Raw genomic sequence first — 22,686 nt, forward strand, 5'->3', positions numbered from 1 at the left:
TGCTAGCTGGGCCTCGAAATTTCTTAGTACCAAGGCGGGACAAACCGAGAAAAGACGTTTGACGCCTGGAAGCATCAATTTGCGCATTTTCGCCAACCCCGTCTACCGTCTGTCGATACTGCACTCGCTCTCCATATTCACGATGTTTGCCCTTTCAGAAGAATCCAAGGTACGATACGCGAAGCGGCTGCGAGCAAGAGGCCGAAACAGAACCAAGAAATCGAAAGCCTTGATGATGATGAAACGGCCGGTCTAACACTATCTGTCTACCGTAGGAGCGCATTGCCAAGCTCATCGACATTTCACGAGTCGCCATCCACTAGTATGGAATATCTCCGATTCCTCCTATATTGCGGACGTTTTAATAGCTGACAACTGCGATCTAGTGGCTACCTCCCTCTGATTCTCTACCTTGGTATGCAATCTCTGCGGCAGACGCACCGCATATGCCGGAGACTGACTCTTCTCGATTTAGGCTACACTCGCAGCGACCCCCGACCTTCAGTTATCCGGTATGTTGCCTCCTTGTATCCGAACGAGTAATCAATGTGCTTGGCGCTAACATATCGCTGCAAACAGCCTTCTCTCTCCTCTCTCATAAACGCAAGACGCAACCCGCGGGCGTTGATGTACGATATACGAATGTAATACGGCAAAAATGGGGAAGGGAACCGTGGAAAGAAGGAAGTGAAAAGCTTGGAGGGAGAATCCAGTGTCCAGCATTCATGGCGTTTGGGCAATATCCATATCTCTGCAAAGGCAAGGCGAGACGGGAGGGCGGCGTGATACAAGACATGACGACGGCCCCGGGAGGAGACACACGAACGGACCGATGCTGCAATGTACCCATAGGAATGTATTATCAGTTGCTTCGTATTACCCCATAATTGGACCAAGAAACCACTCTGCGAAAGCAACCGTAAACTCTTCCAGGTGATGGATGGACTCAGCGAGACCAACTTGCTAGACGAAGCAGATGGTGAGTGGTTGGGAAGAACTGTAGGGATTGAAAGTCGCAAAGATGAATCATCTGTTGTGATTTGTTGTCTCTACTTTGCTGTGTCTCTTTATCATGATCTCTCTCTCGCAGCTAATTACGATTTCTGGGAGATGTCTTCTTTTGGTACAGCACTGCAGTATGCATGCAAGTAAGCGTAGAGTAGAGTAGTGGTATCAATGCACAGTTAGGTCCTGCAAGAGACCCTCTAGGATTCCCACTTTGAGTAAAACGCAGCAACCTGTAAGCGGTGTCTTTAAAAAAAAAAAAACACAAAACACTGCTGCCTCCGTGAACTGCAAATTGGCAATTGAACCAACTCAAACCCCCCCAAATCTCAATCCACCTCAGCCCACCAAACAACCGACTGCACATAACAAACACTCACTTCAACTAACCTACCGAGTAGCTCCCCCGAAAGCGCCCGATTTAAAAAAAGTCTTCCGCTACTACCCGCCCGGCCAGTGAATCGGGTCCGTTCTACCTGACTAAACTAAAGCGCAATACACTCCAAGGACCATTTTTCCCATAGGTCCCCTTAAAAAAAAAAGAAGGGCTTCTCTCGGCAGCGTGCTTTCGATTGTGTTTTTTCTTTTTTCTCCCACATGAGTCTCGAACACTCGCCCGTCAACTTCGCGCAGCCAAACGATGTGACGGGACGCAATTCAGAAACGAACAACTACATGCCCGGAAGCGAACATGCGGGCCTCTCTCCCGCCATCGTCGAGTCGATTGCCGGCCTCAGCGCCGGGACGGTAGCGACGTTGGTGGTGCATCCGCTGGACATTGTCAAGACTCGCATGCAGAGTAAGAATTGCCTTGTTTTTGTTTCTGTTTTTTTTTTCTTGGACTTGGCTTGGTTTGATTCTTTTCTTGTTCTTTTTGTCTTCTCCCAATAAGCAATCTGCGCTCCATCGTGCTTGTCTCCTTGAAATGCTTCCCCCCACCACCACCACCCCCACCACTTGATGAAGCAACATCATATCAGCAAGACAGACAAAGACAGATCGCAGATTGTCCAATGGAAGATGATCAACAAGAAGAAAGGAACTCAATGCTAACGATATGCCACCAGTCAGCACCAGCGCCGCCAGCGCCGCCTCGCACGACCTCTCCGCCGTCGCCATGCTGCGATCCCTCACAAACAGCCCCAACCCGTTCGCCTCGCTCTACCGCGGCCTCGTGCCGAACCTCTCCGGCAACGCCCTCAGCTGGGCCTCCTTCTTCTTCTTCAAAAGCCGCTTCGAGGACCTCCTCACCCTGGCCCGCGGCTCCGAGCGCCCGACGCCGTCCGACTACTTCGTCGCCAGCGCCCTCGGCGGCGCCGCCACGTCCGTCCTGTCCAACCCGATCTGGGTCGTCAAGACGCGCATGCTGGCCTCGGACAAGGGCGCAAAGGGCGCCTACCCGTCCATGTGGTCCGGCTTCCGCACAATCTACGCCACCGAGGGCGTCCGCGGCCTGTACCGCGGCCTGGGCGTCTCCATGATCGGCGTGTCGCACGGCGCCGTGCAGTTCGCCGTGTACGAGCCGGCCAAGCGCTTCTACTTTGCGCGCCGCAAGAGGCTGGGCGTCGACAACGGCCGCATGACCACCGAGGCCACCGTCGTCATCTCCTCGGCCTCCAAGCTCATCGCCGGCGCCGTCACGTATCCCTACCAGGTCCTCCGGAGCAGGCTGCAGGTCTACAAGGCTGACGAGAAGTTCGGCAAGGGCTTCAGGGGCGTTGTGAGGATGACGTGGAGGGAGGAAGGCATTCGCGGCTTTTATCGCGGCTTGATTCCGGGTGTCGTTCGAGTTATGCCGTCGACGTGGGTGACCTTCTTGGTCTACGAGAATGTGCGGTTCTATCTTCCTCGTTGGCTCTCCTAATGCTTCGAATTCGACATTGATACGGCGAAAATACCTTTCTTCTTCTTCTTCTTCTTCTTCTTCTTCTTCTTTTTCCTCTTCTTTTTCCTCTCTTCTTCTTTATTTCCTCGAGCTGCGTCAGTGACAGCAGTTATGGTTAATCAGCATTTTCTTTTCTTATCTTTTCTTATTACAGAAGCATATTTTGGCGTTCCAAGAAGGAGAGAGCAATTCATATAAAGCACAGATCGGGAGATAGATGTATGAGCAAAACAAGAGAGTAGTTAATAATGTGAATAGACGTATTTTTTTTTAATTCGTTTCAGATCTCTTACGGTATATCATCGTCTCAGAAAGCAATGTTAATGCCCACAAAATCCACATGCTCTTAAGCATATGTATATATTTACATATATATTCCTTCATCATTAGCCTTACTATTTTCTACAAAGAGACACAAGACTCTGTCTATTCTGACTGTATCCGTAACTAGAATTAGCCTCGACTTCCGCTTTTTTTTTGTCTTAACAGCTCATCTAGAGCAAGAAGGCATTGATTCTTCTTTACTGGCTCACTAATTTTGTGTATAAATACCAAGGTCTCACTATGGCCTAACATGGTATGCGATTTACCCTGCAATAAAACCCCACAAGGTAAACTTCGAATTCTATCTCAACCTCCCATCCATAAGATTCGCCTCTCACTAACCAACCCAACATGAAACAGCTATAAATAAGTCTTCTGCACGTCTCACTCTCATTCAGCCAGACTGTGCCACGCTGAACTTCGCCCTTACGATGGCGAATTCACCCCCTTCATCCCCGTGTGGCAACATCGTACGCAGGGAGAGAGGAAAAGCACATATGTAGCATGAGAAAAAAAAAATTAAAAAAATTCACTCGTTGGTCCAATCATTTTCCTCAACACTTAGTGGCAAAAAAACAATCAATAATGAGATTGCAGTGACACGCCAAAGACCATCAGAACGATCGAGATGGGCGAGACAACGCAACCCACCTCATAAAACTCATCGGCCGATATACCGGCTTGTTGGTGCATATGGTATCATCTCCGACAAAGTGAGCAGTAAGCTACCCGGCACCAGCACTCGATGACATCTACTCGCATGATTTAGCCGTCATTTCTTCCTAGAGGGCGTGCTCAAGATGTATCCCGTCGGAATTCCACCGATCTGGTCGATGTAGCATGTAACCAAGGCAGAGAATAGATCTCTCCCTACATATCCGTATCTGCAAGTTCTAGGAGTACAAACGTACGCATGTGCAGTATGTATTCGTCACCATGCCTGTAACACGCTTGGGCGCCTTTGCCGCACTGACAACGCATCAGCTCTTTTTGTAAATGACATAATTTTAACCCCGAAAAGGTGCTCCTTCAAACTCATCTGGTGATATGCTCGCACGTGTCAACCAACATTTTCCTCAAGTGCATAGGCCACCAGCACCGACCATCGGCCGCCCGAGACAACAGCAGTGACAATAACCATAACCAAAGGTAAAGTGGCCTTGTGTTAGTGGGGGGCGGACCGCAGCGTGGTTTGAAGGCTCGCCGGATGTGATAAGCGGGTTAGCTTTGGCAGCTAGCAATTCGGCGCTGATCATCCTAGGCCGGTGTTAAGAAAGTACTAAAGATGAGATCTGATAGACGCGAGGAACTTGCGCCGTCTGCCGGACGGCGCGTAGGCTACGAGGCGGGTGTGCATGTAGCAGTGCGATCTAGCATGGTGTACAAGTACTGTATGATGCTGTCGTCGCGAGTAACACAGAGGTCACTGTTTGGGAATGGAGCAAGGCGACGGCCCAGCGGACCCTGAGATCCGGCTTCGTATAGACAGGGGTTCTGGGGCTGAGAAAACCAGGGATTTTTAAAATGCTGCTATCACGGTGCTAGCTACAGTAGCAGCAGCACCTTAGCCAGCGGGCGACGAAACAGACGTCGAGCTGCTCCGCAGGGACCCAAGGGTGCTAATCTAGTACGCAGTGCCGCATGCTGTTTGGACTCCCACGAGGCTAATCCTGCAGAGAACTCTAGGCTTGATATAGAATGCAGCGAAGCAGAAGCAGGTCTGCCATTGCAGCCGCGCGGCGCTGAGGTCGCCGAGGAAGCCTTCCCAAGCGCCATCGGCCTCTTTCGCAGACGCTAACCAGCTATAATAGCGACGCAAGGAAATCCCAAAGAGGACATTGGAGAAAAGAGCGTGACATTTGCGAGGGCAGATGAATACCAAGTTCTGATGTCACTAGTCTGGATGAATCCTGGGAGCAAAGCACCCTCTAATTCGCCATGGGCATATACATAGGTAGCATGCCTTGAATAAGGGCAGCCTTAAGCACTGCATTTTGCTGCTGCTGCTGCTCCAGAGCATGGATACCAGTATCAAGCCGTCCTCGTGAGGCTCGTAAAACTGGGGATGGCGTCCCCACGGCTCATGGACATTCTTGCCACTCCCAACAGACGCAGACTAATATTTCACGTTCGGGCCAACACCAGTCAGAGAGAGAGAGGGGATAAAAAAGGCGCAGCCGCAACGTTAGCCCTAGCTGCCACACGTGTTTTGGGGGCCACTGTGATCTGATAGGCAGAGCTTCATCGGCATCCAGTGGGGGGCTGTATGTAGTTTAGTTAGAATGAAATGAAAGGCACAGAGGCGGATGGTGTTTTGCCCAACAGCCAAAGCGTAGGAACAAGGACATGCTACCCTCGTCGAAGCATCAGAGATGCATCAGCCGCAATGGAAGTTCCGGTGGAAGCCGCAGTGTAAGCCGTATTTGGAGATTTGAGAGCACTATTCTCTTCTGCCATTCGCGGGGATGCCAAAGCTCTCCAATGGGATTCTTATCCCAGACGAGATAACATCAATCTGAAAAGGCCCATCCCGTCATGCCGTGGGCCGCTAACCGCCCCCCTACTCAAGTATGCATCTAGTATGAACACCCGCTAGAATTTCGGCACTGTAAGCACCGTAGTGTAATGGATCTGGAGGGGGGAGTGAAATTGTGGAAGTGTTGATAGGTACGGGGGTGATGTATGATCGAACACCTATGTGGTCTGTTAGAAGAGACTCATCGTCCTGTTTGAAAGAGGGGGTGAGTGGGCGAGTGGGTGAAACGCATGACATCTGATAATAGGATCCTCCAAGCCGCTGGAGTCGTCGTGACGCACATGAAGCGGACCATGTGTGAAATAATAGGGGAGTAGAAGGAGTGTAATCAAGTACACGCTAACGCTTCTCGCGGATGAGAGTTGCATGAGCCGCGTACCAATAAAAATAGCTGTATATCCTACCACTAGGTAGGAGTTATCTGCCGTTGATGGCGGCCACCACTATCATTCAACTCCTGTAACGCTGAAACCAGTTCATATTGCTGAGGGCCTCCTGCTTTGTGCTTGCATGAAGCCAGCCGAACCAGAAGATCCAATCAAGGCAATATAACAGTAGTCGAATGGAATCTCATAAAGTTTCTCTTGGCATGGCTGAGCCGCCACTTGGTCTTCCTCAAAGATAGACCTAGATGAGCCATGACTCGGCTCTTCCTGATACTCTCACCCCAGATGAGCTATCTGCATTAGTACGACACAGCAGCTATAATTTCATCCTCTGAAGTGGCAATAGCCGCTCGTGGGGCATGCATCGATAATATGTATGTCCGTAAATGCGCAGCAATCGCATTACACTGACACCCTATCCGAGCTCCTGCTAGCTGCTATGATATGACAACAAAAAATCTAGCTTGACGTTTATTTTAGTCTGGCCGATGGCGAAGTGGCCAGACCTAACTATACGCCAGGTTGATCCACAGACGAAGTTAGTAATGGTGTTGAGCGGTTAAGTTGATACTGCCTGGTGGCTCGTATACTACATTGTGGAGAGCAGATAGCCGGAAGATGAGGGTTGGAGTTGAGGCCAGAGTATCAAATCGCCATACTTTACAATCTCCTCATATGAAATAGCACTTGTCTTTTTCTTTTCAATGTACTGTGAATATTCTCAGCTCAATATGCAGGCAGGCACCCGGAGGTAGTATCCGTGACAGAGCTGAGGCCTCCTGATGGATGCTGTTGTGAAGCATGAGCCATCTGCAACACGCGTTCCTGCGTCCGTTGATACATCAACATTGAAGTCGGGACCAGATTAGGGCCCCTGATTCAGTGGAAATGAAGTCGTGCATCACTCCATCAATCCACTTGTGTCTCGTTGCCTTACGACATGCAGCTCGCTCGGACGTGCCGCCAAATGAATCAAGACCAAAGCCTCTACCGCTCGCTACCACTCATCGATAACTGGTCACTTTTTGGCCATCCCTTGGTCCAAGAGCCCGCTTGGTCGATGCCTGTGGATTCACCCTCTCATTTACCACCAGCCGTATCCAGCAGAGAACAAAGCCGTATAGCAAGCATTTAAGAGTATTCAGCCTAGTTTGTTGTGCTGTTTTGGGGCGTAACAATGCAACGTTTTCTCTTCTCTCGTTCTGTGCCACTCCTTTCTTTCTTTCTTTCTTTCTTTTTTTTTTTTTTTTTTTTTTTTCATAAACTTGCCAACAGCTGAAAATCCTTCACGGTCCACCCGTGGCAGGGACATCTATCGAGAAATCTGAGGGGGCAAAGCAGATGGAGGCCAAAATCCCGATCGCCGTTCTCTGTCCAGTTTCCCACGATCTCAGACTTCGGCTGAGATCCACCATCGGGGAGATCTATTGCTGCAGCCACCAATAGAGCAATGCCAGGATGTTCTGGGGAAGGGGTGTGGTGGTGCCCATGTAGGCCTTCACGAGGGACGTGTTCGGTAGAGAGCCAGCAAATGCAAGAGGCTCGCATCGTACATATCCAGTAGGATGGCGCCGGCACTAGGCACAAAAAAAGACGTGGTCCTTATGCAGGGCGGCACATCTAGCCAGTGCTGGAGGGCAATGACATCTTGGGGCAAAGATGGCAGCCAATTCTGAATATAGATGCGTTGCCGTCAGGGACCAGGGCGGGAAGAAGGACGCTAACGTAGTTGTTGGTGGGTAGCAGTTCTATTTCCGAGCGAGCGGGGGGATGGCGGGACGTGAATCCAAGCTCCCAGCACAGGGAGCCGGAGCTAAGGTTGCGCTCAAGCTTGAGACGAAGCTCAGCCGCTGGGCTGCCTCTCTGGGTCGACGGCGTTTTGTGTGCCTGTTCATATGTGCAATGAAGCAACCGTGACGATTGGACTGAGGCTGGGTTCTCTGGAAGGACCAAAGATGCGCCGGTTCCGAGATTGTTCCAGCACTCAAGGTAGGAACCGTTAGGTAAGCCCTTGAATGTACTACTAGAGGTAGTACTAGTACCTAGGTAGGTATTACCACAATTTACCTACCCAGTACTTGCTTCTATTGTGCTTTTGCAATCTTTAGGTATCTACTACTAACCTGGTAGGCCTAGGTACCAACCTGATATGTACTTGGTCCGACGCATCAACTTGTATCATCACCTTGAGAATACCGGGAAAAAATGCGAATATGCTGTCCCCAAGGAAGCTACTATTTATGAACAATATTATATATAACTTCCCTCTCTTGCTGCGAGGAAACTAGAAATTCGCAACCTGACCTGGATATGGTAGCTGGATTCCGAGCTCTCGGAGCTTGGACATTTTCTGCAGGATTTTCAGCCTCCGGGTATGATCAACGTCGGTCCCCAAAGCGCCATAAGCTGCATGGGAGGCCACCATCTTGACCAAAAACGGAATTGAGGAGCTGTTTCATCTGAAAAGAACAAAAAGAGAAAATAACAGAAAAGAAAGGAAAGGAAGAGAAGAGTGCCAGAGTAGTGCGGCATATATGAGGGTAATATGACACATCCTTTTTGGTTGACATCTTCACAGCTGTACGAAATCCCATGTTCCTTAAATGTTGCATTGCAGCAAAACCTGTGACAGCCCCTGCAGCATCTCTAGCACACACAGTGGCAAAGCAACTGCATGCTGCATACTACATACTGTAATTTGTTTACTTACGGTCACTCAAAACGGAAGTAATACAACCCAATACTCCAGGGCCTAGCTATTAGCTCCTCAAGTGACTTCAGTTCATGCGCAGCAATTCCACAGTCAGCCACTAGGGTCAGCCCTGCCCACCAGCAGCCTTTGTTTTCTCAGCTAGTGTGAAGGACACGATGATAATACGAAGTACGAAGCACATACCTGTCTTCATGGAGCAAACTTGGTACGGACTAGCACAGTCATAATGACAGACAGTCTCTCATTTTGACAAAGGCTACATCTGGGGCATTGAGTAGGTGAGGCTTTTCTCTGTCTATCTGCAAGTTCCTCCTCGCACCCCCTCCATGCTCAGAAAGTCCCCTGTGAGCTTTGGGCTCGAAGAGCTGAGAGAGAGGGCGCATAGTAATCAATAGCAGGTCCAAAACCTTACTAGGTGCTATGGCAATCACACGCAAAAAGCTATAATACATAGAGCTTTAAGAGCTAGAGAGAGGTATGAATCCTTATGCTTTCCCATAGCACCAGGGCAATGGTGATATCCTGGCCTCTCCTCTTTAAACTTGTTTCCTCTTAGGCATCTGTGGGATACCACCATCTGTTGTGTTACCAAGGCGTCTGTCAAAACGGCCTGGCACTTGATAGTACGTAGCTCGCTTGCAGTATCCCCTCATGGGAACTGTCAACTGTCAACAGCGGGGCAGCTCCTCATGTGACAAAAGCCAAGCGTCGAATGGCCCTCCAAGATACTGCTGGTAAAGATGTGCAGGCTGCAGGGCCCAGGACCAGGTACCTGGGCCTATATTCCAGGTTTTCTAACCTGCCGTTGGCCGATTCTACCTTATCAAGAACCCTCAATCTCCCGTCTTACACTAGTGGCCATCTCCGGCCCTGTTAGTCGCCCAACGCACTGGGACTCGTATAAGGTCTGAGATTCCGGTTTCTACGGCCGAAAAAGCCGGCCAGATAAGTGCTCCGAAACGCCTTGTTCGCATCCTTCGCTTCTTTAGTTAGGGGGTGCTCGCACAGAGTGCCATAGTACATACATCAAAGCGCATCATCTATCGCATCTCAACTTTCGGGGTCCTGCCAAGGCCTCCCGTGGTCCCCGGAGACTGACCCAATGCGGATCCCTACCCCAGCCACTGCTGCCCACTAAGTCTGAGCAAACAAGCCTCAGCAGCAAGCATTTCTGCGGCGACGGCTGGGGCCTTGCGGCCTGTACGAAGCAATCACAGACAGCACTGATCTCCGTAGCTGGTGGCTGTTACGGAGTATGGCACGGGAGCGCTACGGAGCGTGGCGGGCGTCTGACTGCGTTTGGATTGCCCCTCCTGGAGAGCTGAATAGGCGACCCCCCGCAGTTCATCCGCTAATAAATAACGTGGCTTGCACGGCTCCAGCGACATCCGAGGCTTTCATCGCCGACCAGGATAGAGCTTGTTCCTCATTTCCTTCATCTATTCTTTTCAAACCCACAGAGCTTCCCCACCAGGAACTGAGCTGTTCCAACCAAGGCCACGCGTGATTCTGCGCTGCTGTTTCATTGCCGACAACAGCACATACTAAAGCAGAGCCAATAGAGGTTCTATCACATCTCGCCTGCAGCCATGGCTTGTTTCGATTCTCCTGTGATTTCATGTGTACCGAAGATGCCGCCCATACAAATGGGAACTAGGAAGGTTACCTCCATGGCCTTGCTGCAAAGCCGTTTATTATCGTAAGAAGATTCCAAGTGAGCACCCATGTAAGAGGCTCCAAGGTATTGATGCTGGCAAAGTTGCAATGAGACTAGCTGAAAAAAAGGGCCCTGTAAATACCTACTTCCAGCACGGCTGCCGTTCGTTTGCTGCCTTCGCTTGCACGTGCCATGAGATTTCAGGTAAATTAGAATGCTACCTTTAGTTGTCAGCCAACTCGTATGTGGAGCCAATAGACGAATAGATCCCTACTACTGCTGTAAATCCCTCTTCCGTAGAAATCTGTACAGCTGTTGTGCTTTGTACCCCGAGCAAGGGGCACGCCCACTTTGTGCCCTGTAAATATGAGAGAGAATGCTACTCAACATGATGGGTACCGCCTGGATGGACAATTGCCTAGCCCTCTGAACCAGAGAACTGGTCATTGCTCCTAGGGCGTAGTGCTCGGATGCAGGATCCCTCTCTCCGCGGCGAATCTTGTATGGTCTAAACCGCCATGGGAAAGGCATCGTCCGCCCTTCCGTCTTTCCTAACTGCTTTCTTTGATCCTCAGATCCAGCCACACCTGTACAGTAACGTGTTGCTGTTAGCTCGGCAGCCACTGGCCCGAAAACACGGCTCGTCGTTAGTTGTTAGAACCGCCGCAGTCACTTGACGGCCCGTGAAGTGTAAAATGAGGCACTTTCCCCTCTTTATACGTAATGACGCATGTTTTAGTAAACGAATCATGCTGGTCACGATATGGAGTAAACTGATAAGGGAACTGAAGATGAGCTGCCACGATAGTACTTCCAGAGAAAAAAAAAAGGCCCAGGCTGCCTGGCTTCGTACCGTTAGGGCAGTAGTGAGACACATGCCTGGCTCACATGGCAGATACCGCATGTGAGAAACGATGACGATACCCGATACGTTGCTCTCTGCTCCGAGCATTACCTTGCAGTCTGTGCAAAGAAGTGGCAGTTGCGTTGTGCCCAACCATGGGGAGTCGACCTCACTTACGCAGGATTCGCGGCCAATCCAGAAACGGCTTCGTGTCCAGCGGGTAGATCAGTCAATCATTCCGCTAGCATACTCTGCTAGCAGGGCGTAGACAAGAGGCCGCAAGCCTCAGTGGGTAGAGCGTATGCGAATCGATGGGCCGCATGAAACGAACTGGCAAACGCGTACTAGTTAGTAGCAATAGAAAATTTCTGTGGCTAATCTGTAGATGATATGTCAAGTTTTCTCAAAGAGACGAGATGAAGCTTTGCTACCGCTTTTGGTTGCGTGTACGAGCGGACCACTCACATCATTCACATCGTCCAATAGCTGCAGGTTTTCAAATTAATAGTAGTAGTGCCTCCCAAAGCAGCACATTCTTAATAGAAGGCAACTTTTCAGCCCTCAGTATGGCCCCCAATTTAGCTGGAGCTATTGCTATAATCCCTCTAGTTCAAGGAAATGATATTGGGTACAGGCGTTTCGTAGCTGCCCAACGTTCTCTCAGCGGGTATTCCGGTGTAATCTGCTCTGTGACAGGACGCATTGGGATTGAACTCTTAGTATCTCGTATACTTACCTTATTAACAGGGATAAAATTCTCTCGTCAGATATGTGATGAGAAGAGGATTGAGATCTGGTGTGGTTGGTTATTGTGTAGTCGGATCCAACAGCACACAGAACAGAATGAGTGTGGGTTGGGAGAGCCGTTTGCTTTCAGGATCAACGACTATCCATTCTTCAAACTCGGCGTCATAAAAAATTTGCGGCCCAGTTCTGACTATGAGAACAGTTGCGGCTCGGACTTTATCCGCTCTCGCCTCGACAAGCCGCATTTCTTCTGCAAAGCGTGACCTGCAACACCCCATAGCTCAAAATTGTTCCCCGCAACCTTTATCCATTTCTGCCGCTACGGCATTGGTAGCTGCAGAGATTGTGACACTGACTTCAGGGAGAGATCTCTGTTACCGCACTTTTGATGCCCCACCGATGAAGTCGTACATGGGTATTCTTGCATCATGGACGATTCGCAATGTGCCTTGAGCAAAACGGCAGTCGTGATCTTCTGGAGATACCCACACGGTTCTTTACTAGCTTGCCATGCATGCCATTAGATCCGCCAAAGCTTGGCAGTAAGAGCTTGCAGTAATCGCTTAGAGCTGTTCTTGGCCACTAGTCATGCTGGTAATATCTCTGGTGAGGTCTGATAGAATGCTGACATACAATTAGAGGTGACATGATGCTGTTGAGCAAAACCACGGCATATTTTGAAGCAACAGAGGCATATGTCCAATCAACATCTCAGATCTATTCATTGCTTAAAAAAAGGGGCTTTCGTTTGTAGTGTGGCGGCGGCTCAGGATTTTGCGTTTTGGTCGCTTAGTGGCTGGGCTGCCGCTCTTATGCATGCCAGGAGTGATCGTAGTAAAATCTTATTACTCCTTTCCATGGATGCCGCTATTTAGGCATCTGATCTTGCGCCGGCACAGGAATCTACTGCAAACACACAAGGCAGTCTTGACTGATACATAATGTAAAATCAGAGGCCAGATAACGATCATATCCAAAGAAGATAAACTGAGAGGCGCCTTGTGAACCGTGCTTATCAGGTCGGTTTATGCGAAGGAGGGCTGCCGTAAAGTAGCGGAGGGAAATAGAGATCCTTTCCTTCCGATACCAGGCGATTGCAGTGGAGAAGAGCATCTCGGAGACATTAATGTCCTTATTATTGCTCAACAACCTTGAGAGTTGGCCACGGTCAACTTGACGAAGGACATCTCCCCGCCCCCTTTTTTCACTGCCGCTTCAGTAATAACAGACGCGACATGTATTCAGGACTAATGAGCAGATCAGTGGACTGGACTCTTAAGAAGTGCTAAAAAAAAGGGCAAACTCGTCTGTCGCTCCCTCCCACTCGATCTCAAGATTAGACGAGCTGAAAAAAAGAGCCCAAAAGAGGTCGTGGTGATCATGGATGTGCCCTTGCAGGTGCATGAGATAGGTCATTACATTCGAGGTGTCTGTCCTGCCTACCAGCCTCTTTGTGAACAAGCTACTGAAGCAATTTTACATGGATAAACCATATCTGTACTCTGTGCAGTAGAAATGCCAGAATGGCTACTGAGCACGGGGTGTACCAAATATGGGCACTAAGATCCCTCTTCCCTTCTTTGCCCTCTGGTGCCCACCCTGGTTCGAAAAATGCATCTCGTAACGTGACTGACCAACCGGGTCCAATTCCCTGGCTAGCATCTCTGCATCCATGCTGAGCACACACCCCTAGTATGTGGTTTAGGCTTGGTGTACGGATATGATGTCCATAGATTAGTCGTTCCAAGAAGCCGGGATTTCTGGCAGCCCCTCTCGCTGGTAGCTCACTCCGTTATGCAATCTGCAGGAGGTTGTGCATGACAGAGCGTGTGGATGTGCCTCGTAATATAGGTAGTACTCTGAACAAGGTGTTTAGACGTATTCGACTTGACATTGTGAAGCGACTATCTCGGTTAGTAATGCACAGGTGAACATCAGTCTCCACCAAGCCAGAATTTGCAGCAACAGACTCGTACTAGCACGCCCTAAGGTTCATGACAGAGGGCGGCATGCGGTGCTACTAACAGGCTTCGGGCACTCTATAAGTTGTACGATACGTGCATAAAACGCGGCACTGTGCGGTGCACTTTACTGACACATGGCGAATGAGAGAATGCGACAGAGCATCCGCGCTTGGAGCTAGAAAGAAGAGCGACAAGGGGGGGCGTGACCAAGCTAGACCAAATTGGTTGAGAAAAGAAATCTAGCCTGGAGGGGAATCAAAACACTGCCGACGAATCAAAAGGCGCCATTGAACAAAGGCATTTCCCAATCCGGACTTATATGTAGTTTTTTTTTTTTTAGTTTTTTTTTTTTAAAAAAAAAACAATGGACGACCTTTGGAAAACCCTCGCGGACAGGGGAGCTATGAGAAGAATATGGGCGTTGCCTTATGTATAGAAGCTCTGTTGGCGTTGCTGGCAGCTGATGACTGAGTTCCACCTCTGGAGCCTAGGCGTGTAAGGCGAATTCGATGGCCATGCGTTTCATTCAGTTGGGCATAGATATGTGCCTGCCTAACAGCACTCGTATGCACGTGTGTGAGGGTGTATCTTGCCGAAATAACGGCTCAAATGAGAACATGCATGTTGGATTCAAGCCGTATGGCTGTAGGCATGAAATGAGGCACGGTACGAAGTACCCATCTCCAGTACCCCTAGAAGCTGAATTAGTACCCACGAGCGCCTACTACCTCCTACCCGCCTTATAGACCTGATATAGTGGCAGTAGCATATATGCATAGCATCCCCCAGGGATGGGGAAGAAGTTTGCGATGCTCCTACACCGGGGGTTTGAGACAGCCGGGCATGTGCCCGGCTTTTGGAAGGATGCTACCTGACTACAAACAGAGGGCGCCGATTCATCCTAGGGGAAATGTCTCTACGTGAGAGATAGAAATACTTGTGAGCCCCAGTTTCATTGGCCAATATTGCCAGTATGCCGATCTTCTATGTTCTGCTTCCACTCCTCCGTGCTGGTTCATCATCAACTGCTTCTCGACTGATGCCAGATAGGTGCATGTAGTATCTCTGCAGGCCCTACAACATCTCGCGAGGTAGAAAATAGCCTCATAAAAGCTACCCAATATCGTAGGTGCGCAAATAATACCCTTTGTTCCTACCCGCATCTGATGCTGAGCCGTAGACGGCAGCTATTGGGTGTGGAGCACATGTTGCGGCTGGTCTTCCTCTCTTTTGACGCCCAGGTGTGGAGCTTTGCTGGCACCTAGGGACCCCCGGTTCCCGAAATGGCAACTTGACCCCTCTCGCTTGCCATACTATGTAACACAGCCGGCTCTGTAAGGTACTGCTCGTACTTGCGGTATTGTGCCGGTTGCATGCAAAGCAAGGTACGAGCGGCTTTGTCAGATGGTACCGTCTTGTAATACTTGCCGGGTAGCGGTTCCCTTTAGCCACGCCCCTTCTAAGCGCACACCAGCCCTCCCCCACCGTCATTTCGACGTCCCTACAGCCCTGCCCACCGCTTTGAATTCAAAATTCTTTCCTCTACTCCATACTACATACTGCATACTCCCTACATCTGCGCTGGCCAAGTAGGTCCGCTCTTTTCACTCGTCGAACTAACTCTCGGTCTTTGGGGGGAAAAGCCATAGAAACAGAAAGCTAGGCAAAATGCGAAATGGACAGTAGCGACATGGCACATCGCTCGCCTCTACCACCTCCTTCCCATATCTCTTTGGCCTTTACTCCATTTGTTATTTTTGACTCAGAATTGGCTGTATCTTCAAGCGGAGATACAACATAGTTCACATCCACTCCTCGGGTAGACCCTCTCTTCTCTTGGTGGTGGCAATGGCTAGATTCCCAGAAACTATTCCCCCCCACAGCCTAGATCACGCTTCAATTTTTATATACCATGGGTCGAGTGGCCAATTCCGCCTCCTAACGTGTCTTGGATCAGACAACAGAGGCACTATTACATCTGGGCATCTGCTGTATTGCCAGACATGCATGCGACTATCGTTTCTCTCAGACTTGCGGCGAAAGAAGAACCTACTGCTGCTGATCTCGTCTATTAATAAACCGTGATATTATTTGATCCGATGTAAGGCGTCTGCTGGTAGTGGCAGTGACCTGGTTCGCAGAGGGACTGGAGCCCTGATGAACGAACCAACATCCTGGTAGCAAGCATAGGCCTTCTCTTTACGAGCCCCCGGCCAGGTTACTGTTACTGTGAGTTAAGTCTTCGGTTCTCTCATACTGCCCTATGTTTGGGAAAAGACCGCCATCTCCCTAGCAGTCAACAGGCCCAGTCGGGAATCGCCGCCAGAGCCCTGCGATCCCTTGTCACACCCCTCTCCTCTCTGCCGTCTTCATACTTCAGTCGCTCAGCGAACAATATGGGGGAGCTTTTAGTCCCCATGTTGGAGGGGGCGTGTAAAGAGCTAATGGCAGCCACAGTTGTTTGATCTCCTCACGCCCATCCTCGCCCTGGCCATCATGCTGGGTACTACTTTTTTCTATATTGGCAATGGTATGCCCGTCGTTGGGCTAAAAACATATGAGTCAACGATTGTATACCCGTCGTTTTTGCAGCTCTGCCTTAGCCCTCCTCTTTTCGTCCCCCCTGCAACGGCTACAATCGCACCTGTGCCTGGCTTTGCCCACACCCCGGTGGCTAGTCCTAGTCACATCTCTGGTGTGGCTATCTTCCAGCTTGCGATCTCCGACAACTACCAGGCGACTGGGCTCCCACACAACCCCATTCACCCGTCTACCTGGTAAATTGCTTTCGTACCAACTGTATATCATCCTGTTTCCAAGATGTCCCAATCCAGGCCACAAGTACATAACCCCCTCCATATCCGCCTTCAAGAATCTCCTCTTCTTCTACCACTTGCTCAACAGACTCTTCTCTTGACTTGTGTCTACATATTGACCATAACAAGTCATTGAAAAGAAGTTAACTATACTGAGTGCTTCGTCTCTGCTTTATTCACAGCACTCCTATTATTATTCTTCTTCCTCTTCTTCTTCCTCAATTTTGTCAGCTTGTGACTGCAAGCCTGATATTGGCCAGTAACAATGGCTGTCGCAGCTCAACCACACGTCAATCCAGGCTGGGGCCGTTGGCCTCAGCACACACCATCAAGCTTCCCCGTCATGGGCTCCCCGGGATTCACGTCCTATGATCCCAGATCTCAAGTCAGCAGCCAGATACAGCGCCAAGTATCTCCTCCGTATCTAATGGGCTCAACCTACAATCACTCCCCAATATCTACCGTTTCGCCTCCCCAATATCACAGCCACAGCGCATTTTCTTATATGCCATACCATAGCCCACCACCATCAACTCCTCTCGGCGCACCGTTTAAGACGGAATTCCGAGAGCATCCTTACATGGTCACGGAGGCCTCTGCTGTCGACCAACGCAATCTCCAGTCGATGAAGGAATACCAGCCCTATTCCCCTATATCGAGAAGGGAATCGGTTTCTTCTAATAGCCATAGCCACTTTACTCCAGGTCCCGCTACTCCAGGTTCTTTCGCTTCAGGTCCCATTTCTCTTAGTCCAATCGCTCCGAGTTCCCTCATTGCAGCTCGACTTGACAACTCTAAGACACTTTCTTATAACGAAACACTTGATCCAGCGGATAAGATCGACTTCAAAACGGATGTTGACGAGCTTATGAAGGCTATACAGGGGTCTCGATCAAAGGGAGAGTATGAGCAGCTTCCCACGCCTGCCCCTACGCCAGAGTATGTTGCGACACCCCCTTCGACGCTTCCTACCCAGAGTGGAAAGCCCAGAAAGCAGTGGATATGTGATGGCCCCAACTGCGGCAGAGCCTTCACCCAAAAGACGCATCGTGATATTCACCAACGAACACACACTGGCCATAGACCATATGTAAGTATTTGGCCTGATTCTTCACTTGCATCACGCCACTAACGGCCATCAGGTCTGCGATAAGGCCAATTGCGGTCTTACCTTTTCCCAACGCGGAAACCTTAGGGTATGTTCCAAGCAAGACTCTTCCTTGGGACACTTTTTGCTAACCGACTTGGGCTTGTAGACTCATATACGCCGCCATACGGGCGAAAAACCGTACCGCTGCAGTCAATGTACCAAATGCTTTGCTCAGCGAGGAAATCTCCGATCTCATGAAGAGACTCATAAAGGCCTGAAGCCATTTATTTGCCGACTTGATGACTGCAACAAGGCATTTTCTCAACTAGGCAATATGAAGGTATGACATTTATTTTCTGTACACAAAACAATATATGAAATCTAACCGAAGCTTCTCTCAAATAATAGACTCATCAAAACAATTTTCACAAGGCCACACTTAAAAAACTTATCGCCCTCTTTGTACAATTCTCAGAGGAAGGCGAAGTGCCTGAGGCCTATCGAGAGCTTTTTGATTATTTTCAGAAGCACTACAAAAACAGCAACAAGGGCGTTAAAGGTCGGGGAAAGACTCGCGCCGTGACGGCCCGCGGGCCCCTCCATTCTGTCGCCTCTCAGGTATCTCAGCTGGCTCTACCAACCCAAGACCCTATGGTGTCGTCTTCGCCATACACCATCCCCCCGGGTTCCACCAACATCTTGAGCAGTGTGCTTCGCAACCCCAACCCCTCCTACAGCCTCTATGGGCCTGGATCACCACCACAAATGGGGTCGTCAAGCCACTTGCCATATTAAGAACCATCAAAAATTCTATGGTTCGCTCCGATACCTCCATATTACTGTGGAGATATAATTATTCTTGACTTGAGCATATGGTTTTACCACCAGATGTGCAAATCTCGTACACCGAGAAGAAAGAAGATCGCTTGCACATTGCCGATAATATATATATTTCAAGAGAAAATATCATTGGTATTTTTTCCCCGGTGGCTTATTCTGATTTAGAGCGATAAGAAAAAGTCCGCATAAAGGCTGCTGGCAGCATAATGATTCTTTGGGTTACTTGGAAACAAAGCTAGCTCTTGTATTTGAGCTTTTTATGAATTATCTGCCAGGTTCAAGCTAAGATTGGCTCGATGTATTACTTGAGGGAATGGGCAAGGCACACTGAATTGGTTTGTTTGTTGAGATACCTATGCATGTAACTTGGTAACACAGCGGCTGGGAGGAATACTGCTTTGAGTGTTCTTTTTTTTTTTTTTTGTAAGCAACGGAAGATTTGGTGTATTGTTTTTATTCGAATTCTGCTGCGAGGTACTTGCATCTTTCATGACTTCTATATGCCTCTTTCTCAGTATATTTTGCTTTCCTTGGTCTGTCGACGCGAGCTAGTATTGGAGATGGAAACAATTTAGACGGATAGCGTTTCGGTATCCAAGTGTTCTATATTTTCTACATGCTTAGTAGTTTCCTCCTTCTTGTTGTACTTGTAGTATTCTGACCAATCCATACTACGACGAAAGTAGCATCAATCTGGAAAGGGGCAAGGCAGGAACATGGATGAGGGACGATGAGCGAATGGCAGCAATGCGCTTGCGCCTTCGAGCTGGGGATGCTTGTCACGGGACTTGCTCCCGGAGTTCCTAGTGGACTGAAGCGCTGAGACGACATGCCCATACATCACATGCAGGTGTTCTGCTCCGTAAGTACAAAGCAAACAGCAGTACTGTACGAGTATGATGCTACACTGGGAAATGGGGGCTGGCCGAGTATTTCCACTACGATTTCTGCTTCTCGCTCGTCATTCTAGCGTGGATAGTTGGAACAGTTTCTTGTAAGTAGGCGGTTTGGTGACCCCCAAACAAACGAATGCAAATCGTACGATTTCCAGTAACCCGGATCCAGCTCCCAGTAAGATCCTTAAAAGAGGCCCTCATCCTAGCCCCAGGAGGCTAAAGAGGAAATCATGCTAGGGGGTTAGAAGAAAGAGAAGGGGAAAAAAAAATGATAAGAGACGAAGCTAACGTCGTTCCTTAATAAAGCGGGTTAAAGAAACACATCACTTTCTCTGCCCTTGCTTTTTGCGGGCGCAGAGCCTTGAGCGGCTGAACTTGGGGAATTGGGAGAGACGAAATTGCTCTTTGCCGGATCTGGCTGGAGGAGAGGGGCGGAAGGGATTGTGATTGCAGACTTGGGGGCTGAAGAATCTGGGGCAGTCTATGCTTGTGTGCTGTGTTGTAGAAGACATGAGCGAAATAAATGACAGAAGAAGAACAAAGGTAAAAAAATAAAAAAAAAATAAAAAAATAAAAAAAGGAAGGAAAAGGAGAGATAGAGAGAGGGAAAAGGACAAAGTCGAAAGTAAACAAGGGAGGCGGCTTCATGCGGCTGTGGCCGATCGCCTCATCCAGTAATCGTAATCATGTGCAGGGGAATGTCATCAATCACACTGCACCCCTCGCTTGCATTCCATAATAGAACAGAAAAGCGAAGCAGCTGAAAAATAAACCATCCGGCTGTCGGTGCAAAAACTCCCCGAAGGATTCCAAAAGAACATATGAGTTGTTTTAAATGGCGAGATGCACTCGTGTGAAGAAGAAGAAAAAAAAAAGACAAGGAACATGGTTGTAAACAGGTCACGCCTATCCTGCATGGCTGGTTCGGGTTTCCTTGTTTGCTTATGGCCCCCAAACTATTCATCTACGGACCAGGCTGGATAGCCAACCGGATGCAAAAGGAAACTTGGAATGGAGGAATCGAAAAGAAAAAAAAAAGGCAAGAGAGGGGTGTTTGCATACAGAGACCATTCACAGAACGTTGCATGCCCAGTCTGTGCGCGCTTTCTGCTGTATGCGCATGTAATACTGCTGCACGGATTCGATACGTTGTTGAAAAACTTGGTTGCAGGCATGGCTGCAGCCGAGTATCAGCTAATACTACGCAGGGAGCCGTAACTCACGCCCTTAACCTTCTTCACATTCACCGCTTAATGGAAGCCGCTCATTAACTTGCCACGTTTGCACCAAAATCCCAGCGTGGGCTTTTGGTGTAGATTTCTGGCTTGGACTTGTGGCGTGTTGGCAAAGATCACAGATTCAGCTACATCGGGTAAAAGGACCACCAGGGGAACAGAAACAGTAAGTCTCAGCGGCGCTTTAGATCGTCGATCACAGCTACTGTGAGACAAAAGAGCCCAGGCTAGATCGTCAGTCACGATAGATACTATTCGGAAAGGGGGTGGGCAATACTATGTACACGCGTATACCGACACACACGAGCTTGTTGAAGCTAGAATATGCTCTCGTTTATGAATATGGGCAAACCTCCGAAATCTCGGAGAGACAACAACGCTAAAAAGCACCAGAGCTTGAATTGAATATCCTACATGGGGTTTTGGGCATCAAGTGAGTTTCGGGCGCAGGTCAAACGAACGAAGCTCGGCCCGTCCCCCATCCTTACAGTAGTAGTCCGTCTACCTAATTTTCACATGCGGGTAGTGAATAGCCAGAGCCGTAATCAGATCTAAATGCCGTTTTATGCAGACCTTTGATGCTGCGGTGGCAGAAGTCGGACGGTGCATGAATCATGTTAGTCGTACGGACAGCGGCGAGGAGCACCCTGCTCAGCTGAGCCACCATCGATCCAGGCTTAACGTGGGGGAATAGTTTGCTGCTGGTAGGCAAGGAGATGTCCTAGCAATAGATTCGGGCGTGTTGTGTCGTGCGTTCATGTACCCAGTAGTATCAGCAAGCCAAGGCCCAGGTTCAAGGCTTAGCCACCATGCAGGGTTGATACGAAGAGGATATTGTCGCTACTCTTCAGCTCATATTCCTCTTCTCCCTCCAGCTCCCAGTCCGCGTCGTTGATGAGAACTAGAATGCCTGGTCGTCTGTAGAAATAAGCACCAGTTAGCAACAGGTTTCCCTTGGATGGTGGAGTAAAATCAGAACGCCGCAGCAGGCTGTTCATGTGGAGGCAGTATGATAGGCTGAGTTTGACACACTCGCTGCCAAGGTTCGAACCACTTCTCATACTACCCCCAGTCACCGAGCTGAACATCTAGCATGTAGGAAGACCAGGACAGGGTGTTACAACGCAGACCAGTGATTGGCACAGCAGCCCACGGGAAGGGGAGGTGAGACGTACAGATGGCCATCCAGGACGAAAAGCTCCTTGCGGGTGTCCTTCATCACATGTGCACAAAGATGATGTATCAAATACGCAATAGTGGAAGGGTTGCCGTCCTGATCCTTAGCAGGCAGAGTGACGGCGTGACGGCGTACGTCCGAGAAGAGCATCTCGAGGCCGCCTCTGCAGTGTATGAGTTAGTTGGATCCTCTTGGATGTGTACGTATGAAAGGCCAGATGAGGAATTAAGCAGATAATTTGATGAGATTCATCCAGACTAACAGCAGACACGCCCGGACTTAGACGTTGGCATGTTGCTGGTGACATTGATGTGAATGAAGGAGGCGGCATCACAGGCGTGCTTAGGCGCAAAAGGGGAGCTGAGGCTTACGAGAACTCCACGACGATGGAGATTTGCGCCGTTGCATCGGCAGTGGTAGAGGCCATGACTATGAGATCCTATCCACCAGACGTGGCTTTCCAACTGAGATTATGGCTGTTGGGGGGATCTCGATATCAGCAGCAGTAGATGGATGAGTCTGATATTGGCACGAGCAATTAGTATACAATGGAGACCTTTTTCCGGCCTAG

The 22,686-nt window shown here is 49.4% G+C and overlaps 7 protein-coding genes across 8 annotated transcripts; 5 read left to right on the forward strand and 2 right to left on the reverse strand.

The window, feature by feature from the left end:
• Positions 1 to 55: 55 nt before the first annotated feature.
• On the forward strand, positions 56 to 1,217 carry TrAFT101_008832 (uncharacterized protein). The gene is made up of 4 exons (XM_066128444.1): positions 56 to 169; positions 276 to 322; positions 387 to 512; positions 580 to 1,217. Exons 1-4 carry the CDS (start codon positions 143 to 145, stop codon positions 599 to 601), a joined length of 222 nt encoding a protein of 73 aa, XP_065984562.1. The 5' UTR covers positions 56 to 142; the 3' UTR covers positions 602 to 1,217.
• Positions 1,218 to 1,234: 17 nt separating this feature from the next.
• On the forward strand, positions 1,235 to 3,173 carry TrAFT101_008833 (uncharacterized protein). Of its 2 annotated transcripts, XM_024907906.2 has the most exons (2): positions 1,235 to 1,804; positions 2,073 to 2,940. In XM_024907906.2, exons 1-2 carry the CDS (start codon positions 1,603 to 1,605, stop codon positions 2,867 to 2,869), a joined length of 999 nt encoding a protein of 332 aa, XP_024761745.1. In that variant the 5' UTR covers positions 1,235 to 1,602; the 3' UTR covers positions 2,870 to 2,940. The 2 variants fall into 2 exon arrangements, with proteins under 2 accessions (XP_024761745.1, XP_065984563.1); XM_066128445.1 differs by lacking the exon at positions 1,235 to 1,804 and having other exon boundaries at positions 1,845 to 3,173.
• A 954-nt stretch (positions 3,174 to 4,127) lies between these two features.
• Positions 4,128 to 5,512, forward strand: TrAFT101_008834 (uncharacterized protein; the record flags this gene model as incomplete). The annotated part of the gene is made up of 4 exons (XM_066128446.1): positions 4,128 to 4,134; positions 4,199 to 4,206; positions 4,296 to 4,363; positions 4,760 to 5,512. The coding sequence occupies 4 exons, from the start codon at positions 4,128 to 4,130 to the stop codon at positions 5,010 to 5,012; spliced, it is 336 nt and encodes a 111-aa protein (XP_065984564.1). The 3' UTR covers positions 5,013 to 5,512.
• Positions 5,513 to 7,076: 1,564 nt separating this feature from the next.
• TrAFT101_008835 (uncharacterized protein) lies at positions 7,077 to 7,464 on the forward strand (the record flags this gene model as incomplete). The annotated part of the gene is made up of 2 exons (XM_066128447.1): positions 7,077 to 7,254; positions 7,412 to 7,464. The coding sequence occupies 2 exons, from the start codon at positions 7,077 to 7,079 to the stop codon at positions 7,462 to 7,464; spliced, it is 231 nt and encodes a 76-aa protein (XP_065984565.1).
• A 1,755-nt stretch (positions 7,465 to 9,219) lies between these two features.
• On the reverse strand, positions 9,220 to 11,550 carry TrAFT101_008836 (uncharacterized protein). Its single transcript, XM_066128448.1, has 2 exons — positions 10,781 to 11,550; positions 9,220 to 10,723 (listed from the first exon to the last, which is right to left on the reverse strand). The coding sequence occupies exons 1-2, from the start codon at positions 11,035 to 11,037 to the stop codon at positions 10,420 to 10,422; spliced, it is 561 nt and encodes a 186-aa protein (XP_065984566.1). The 5' UTR covers positions 11,038 to 11,550; the 3' UTR covers positions 9,220 to 10,419.
• Positions 11,551 to 15,627: 4,077 nt separating this feature from the next.
• On the forward strand, positions 15,628 to 19,421 carry TrAFT101_008837 (uncharacterized protein). The gene is made up of 5 exons (XM_024899769.2): positions 15,628 to 16,290; positions 16,519 to 17,967; positions 18,020 to 18,073; positions 18,134 to 18,307; positions 18,376 to 19,421. The coding sequence occupies exons 2-5, from the start codon at positions 17,143 to 17,145 to the stop codon at positions 18,760 to 18,762; spliced, it is 1,440 nt and encodes a 479-aa protein (XP_024761741.1). The 5' UTR covers positions 15,628 to 16,290; positions 16,519 to 17,142; the 3' UTR covers positions 18,763 to 19,421.
• Positions 19,422 to 21,738: 2,317 nt separating this feature from the next.
• URM1 (Ubiquitin- modifier 1) lies at positions 21,739 to 22,542 on the reverse strand (the record flags this gene model as incomplete). Its single annotated transcript, XM_024899861.1, has 3 exons — positions 21,739 to 21,856; positions 22,114 to 22,278; positions 22,487 to 22,542. The coding sequence occupies 3 exons, from the start codon at positions 22,540 to 22,542 to the stop codon at positions 21,739 to 21,741; spliced, it is 339 nt and encodes a 112-aa protein (XP_024761740.1).
• Between the last annotated feature and the right edge of the window lie 144 nt (positions 22,543 to 22,686).

The sequence above is a fragment of the Trichoderma asperellum genome, chromosome 5, assembly GCF_020647865.1.
Source record: "Trichoderma asperellum chromosome 5, complete sequence".
NCBI classification, from domain to species: Eukaryota; Fungi; Ascomycota; class Sordariomycetes; order Hypocreales; family Hypocreaceae; genus Trichoderma; species Trichoderma asperellum.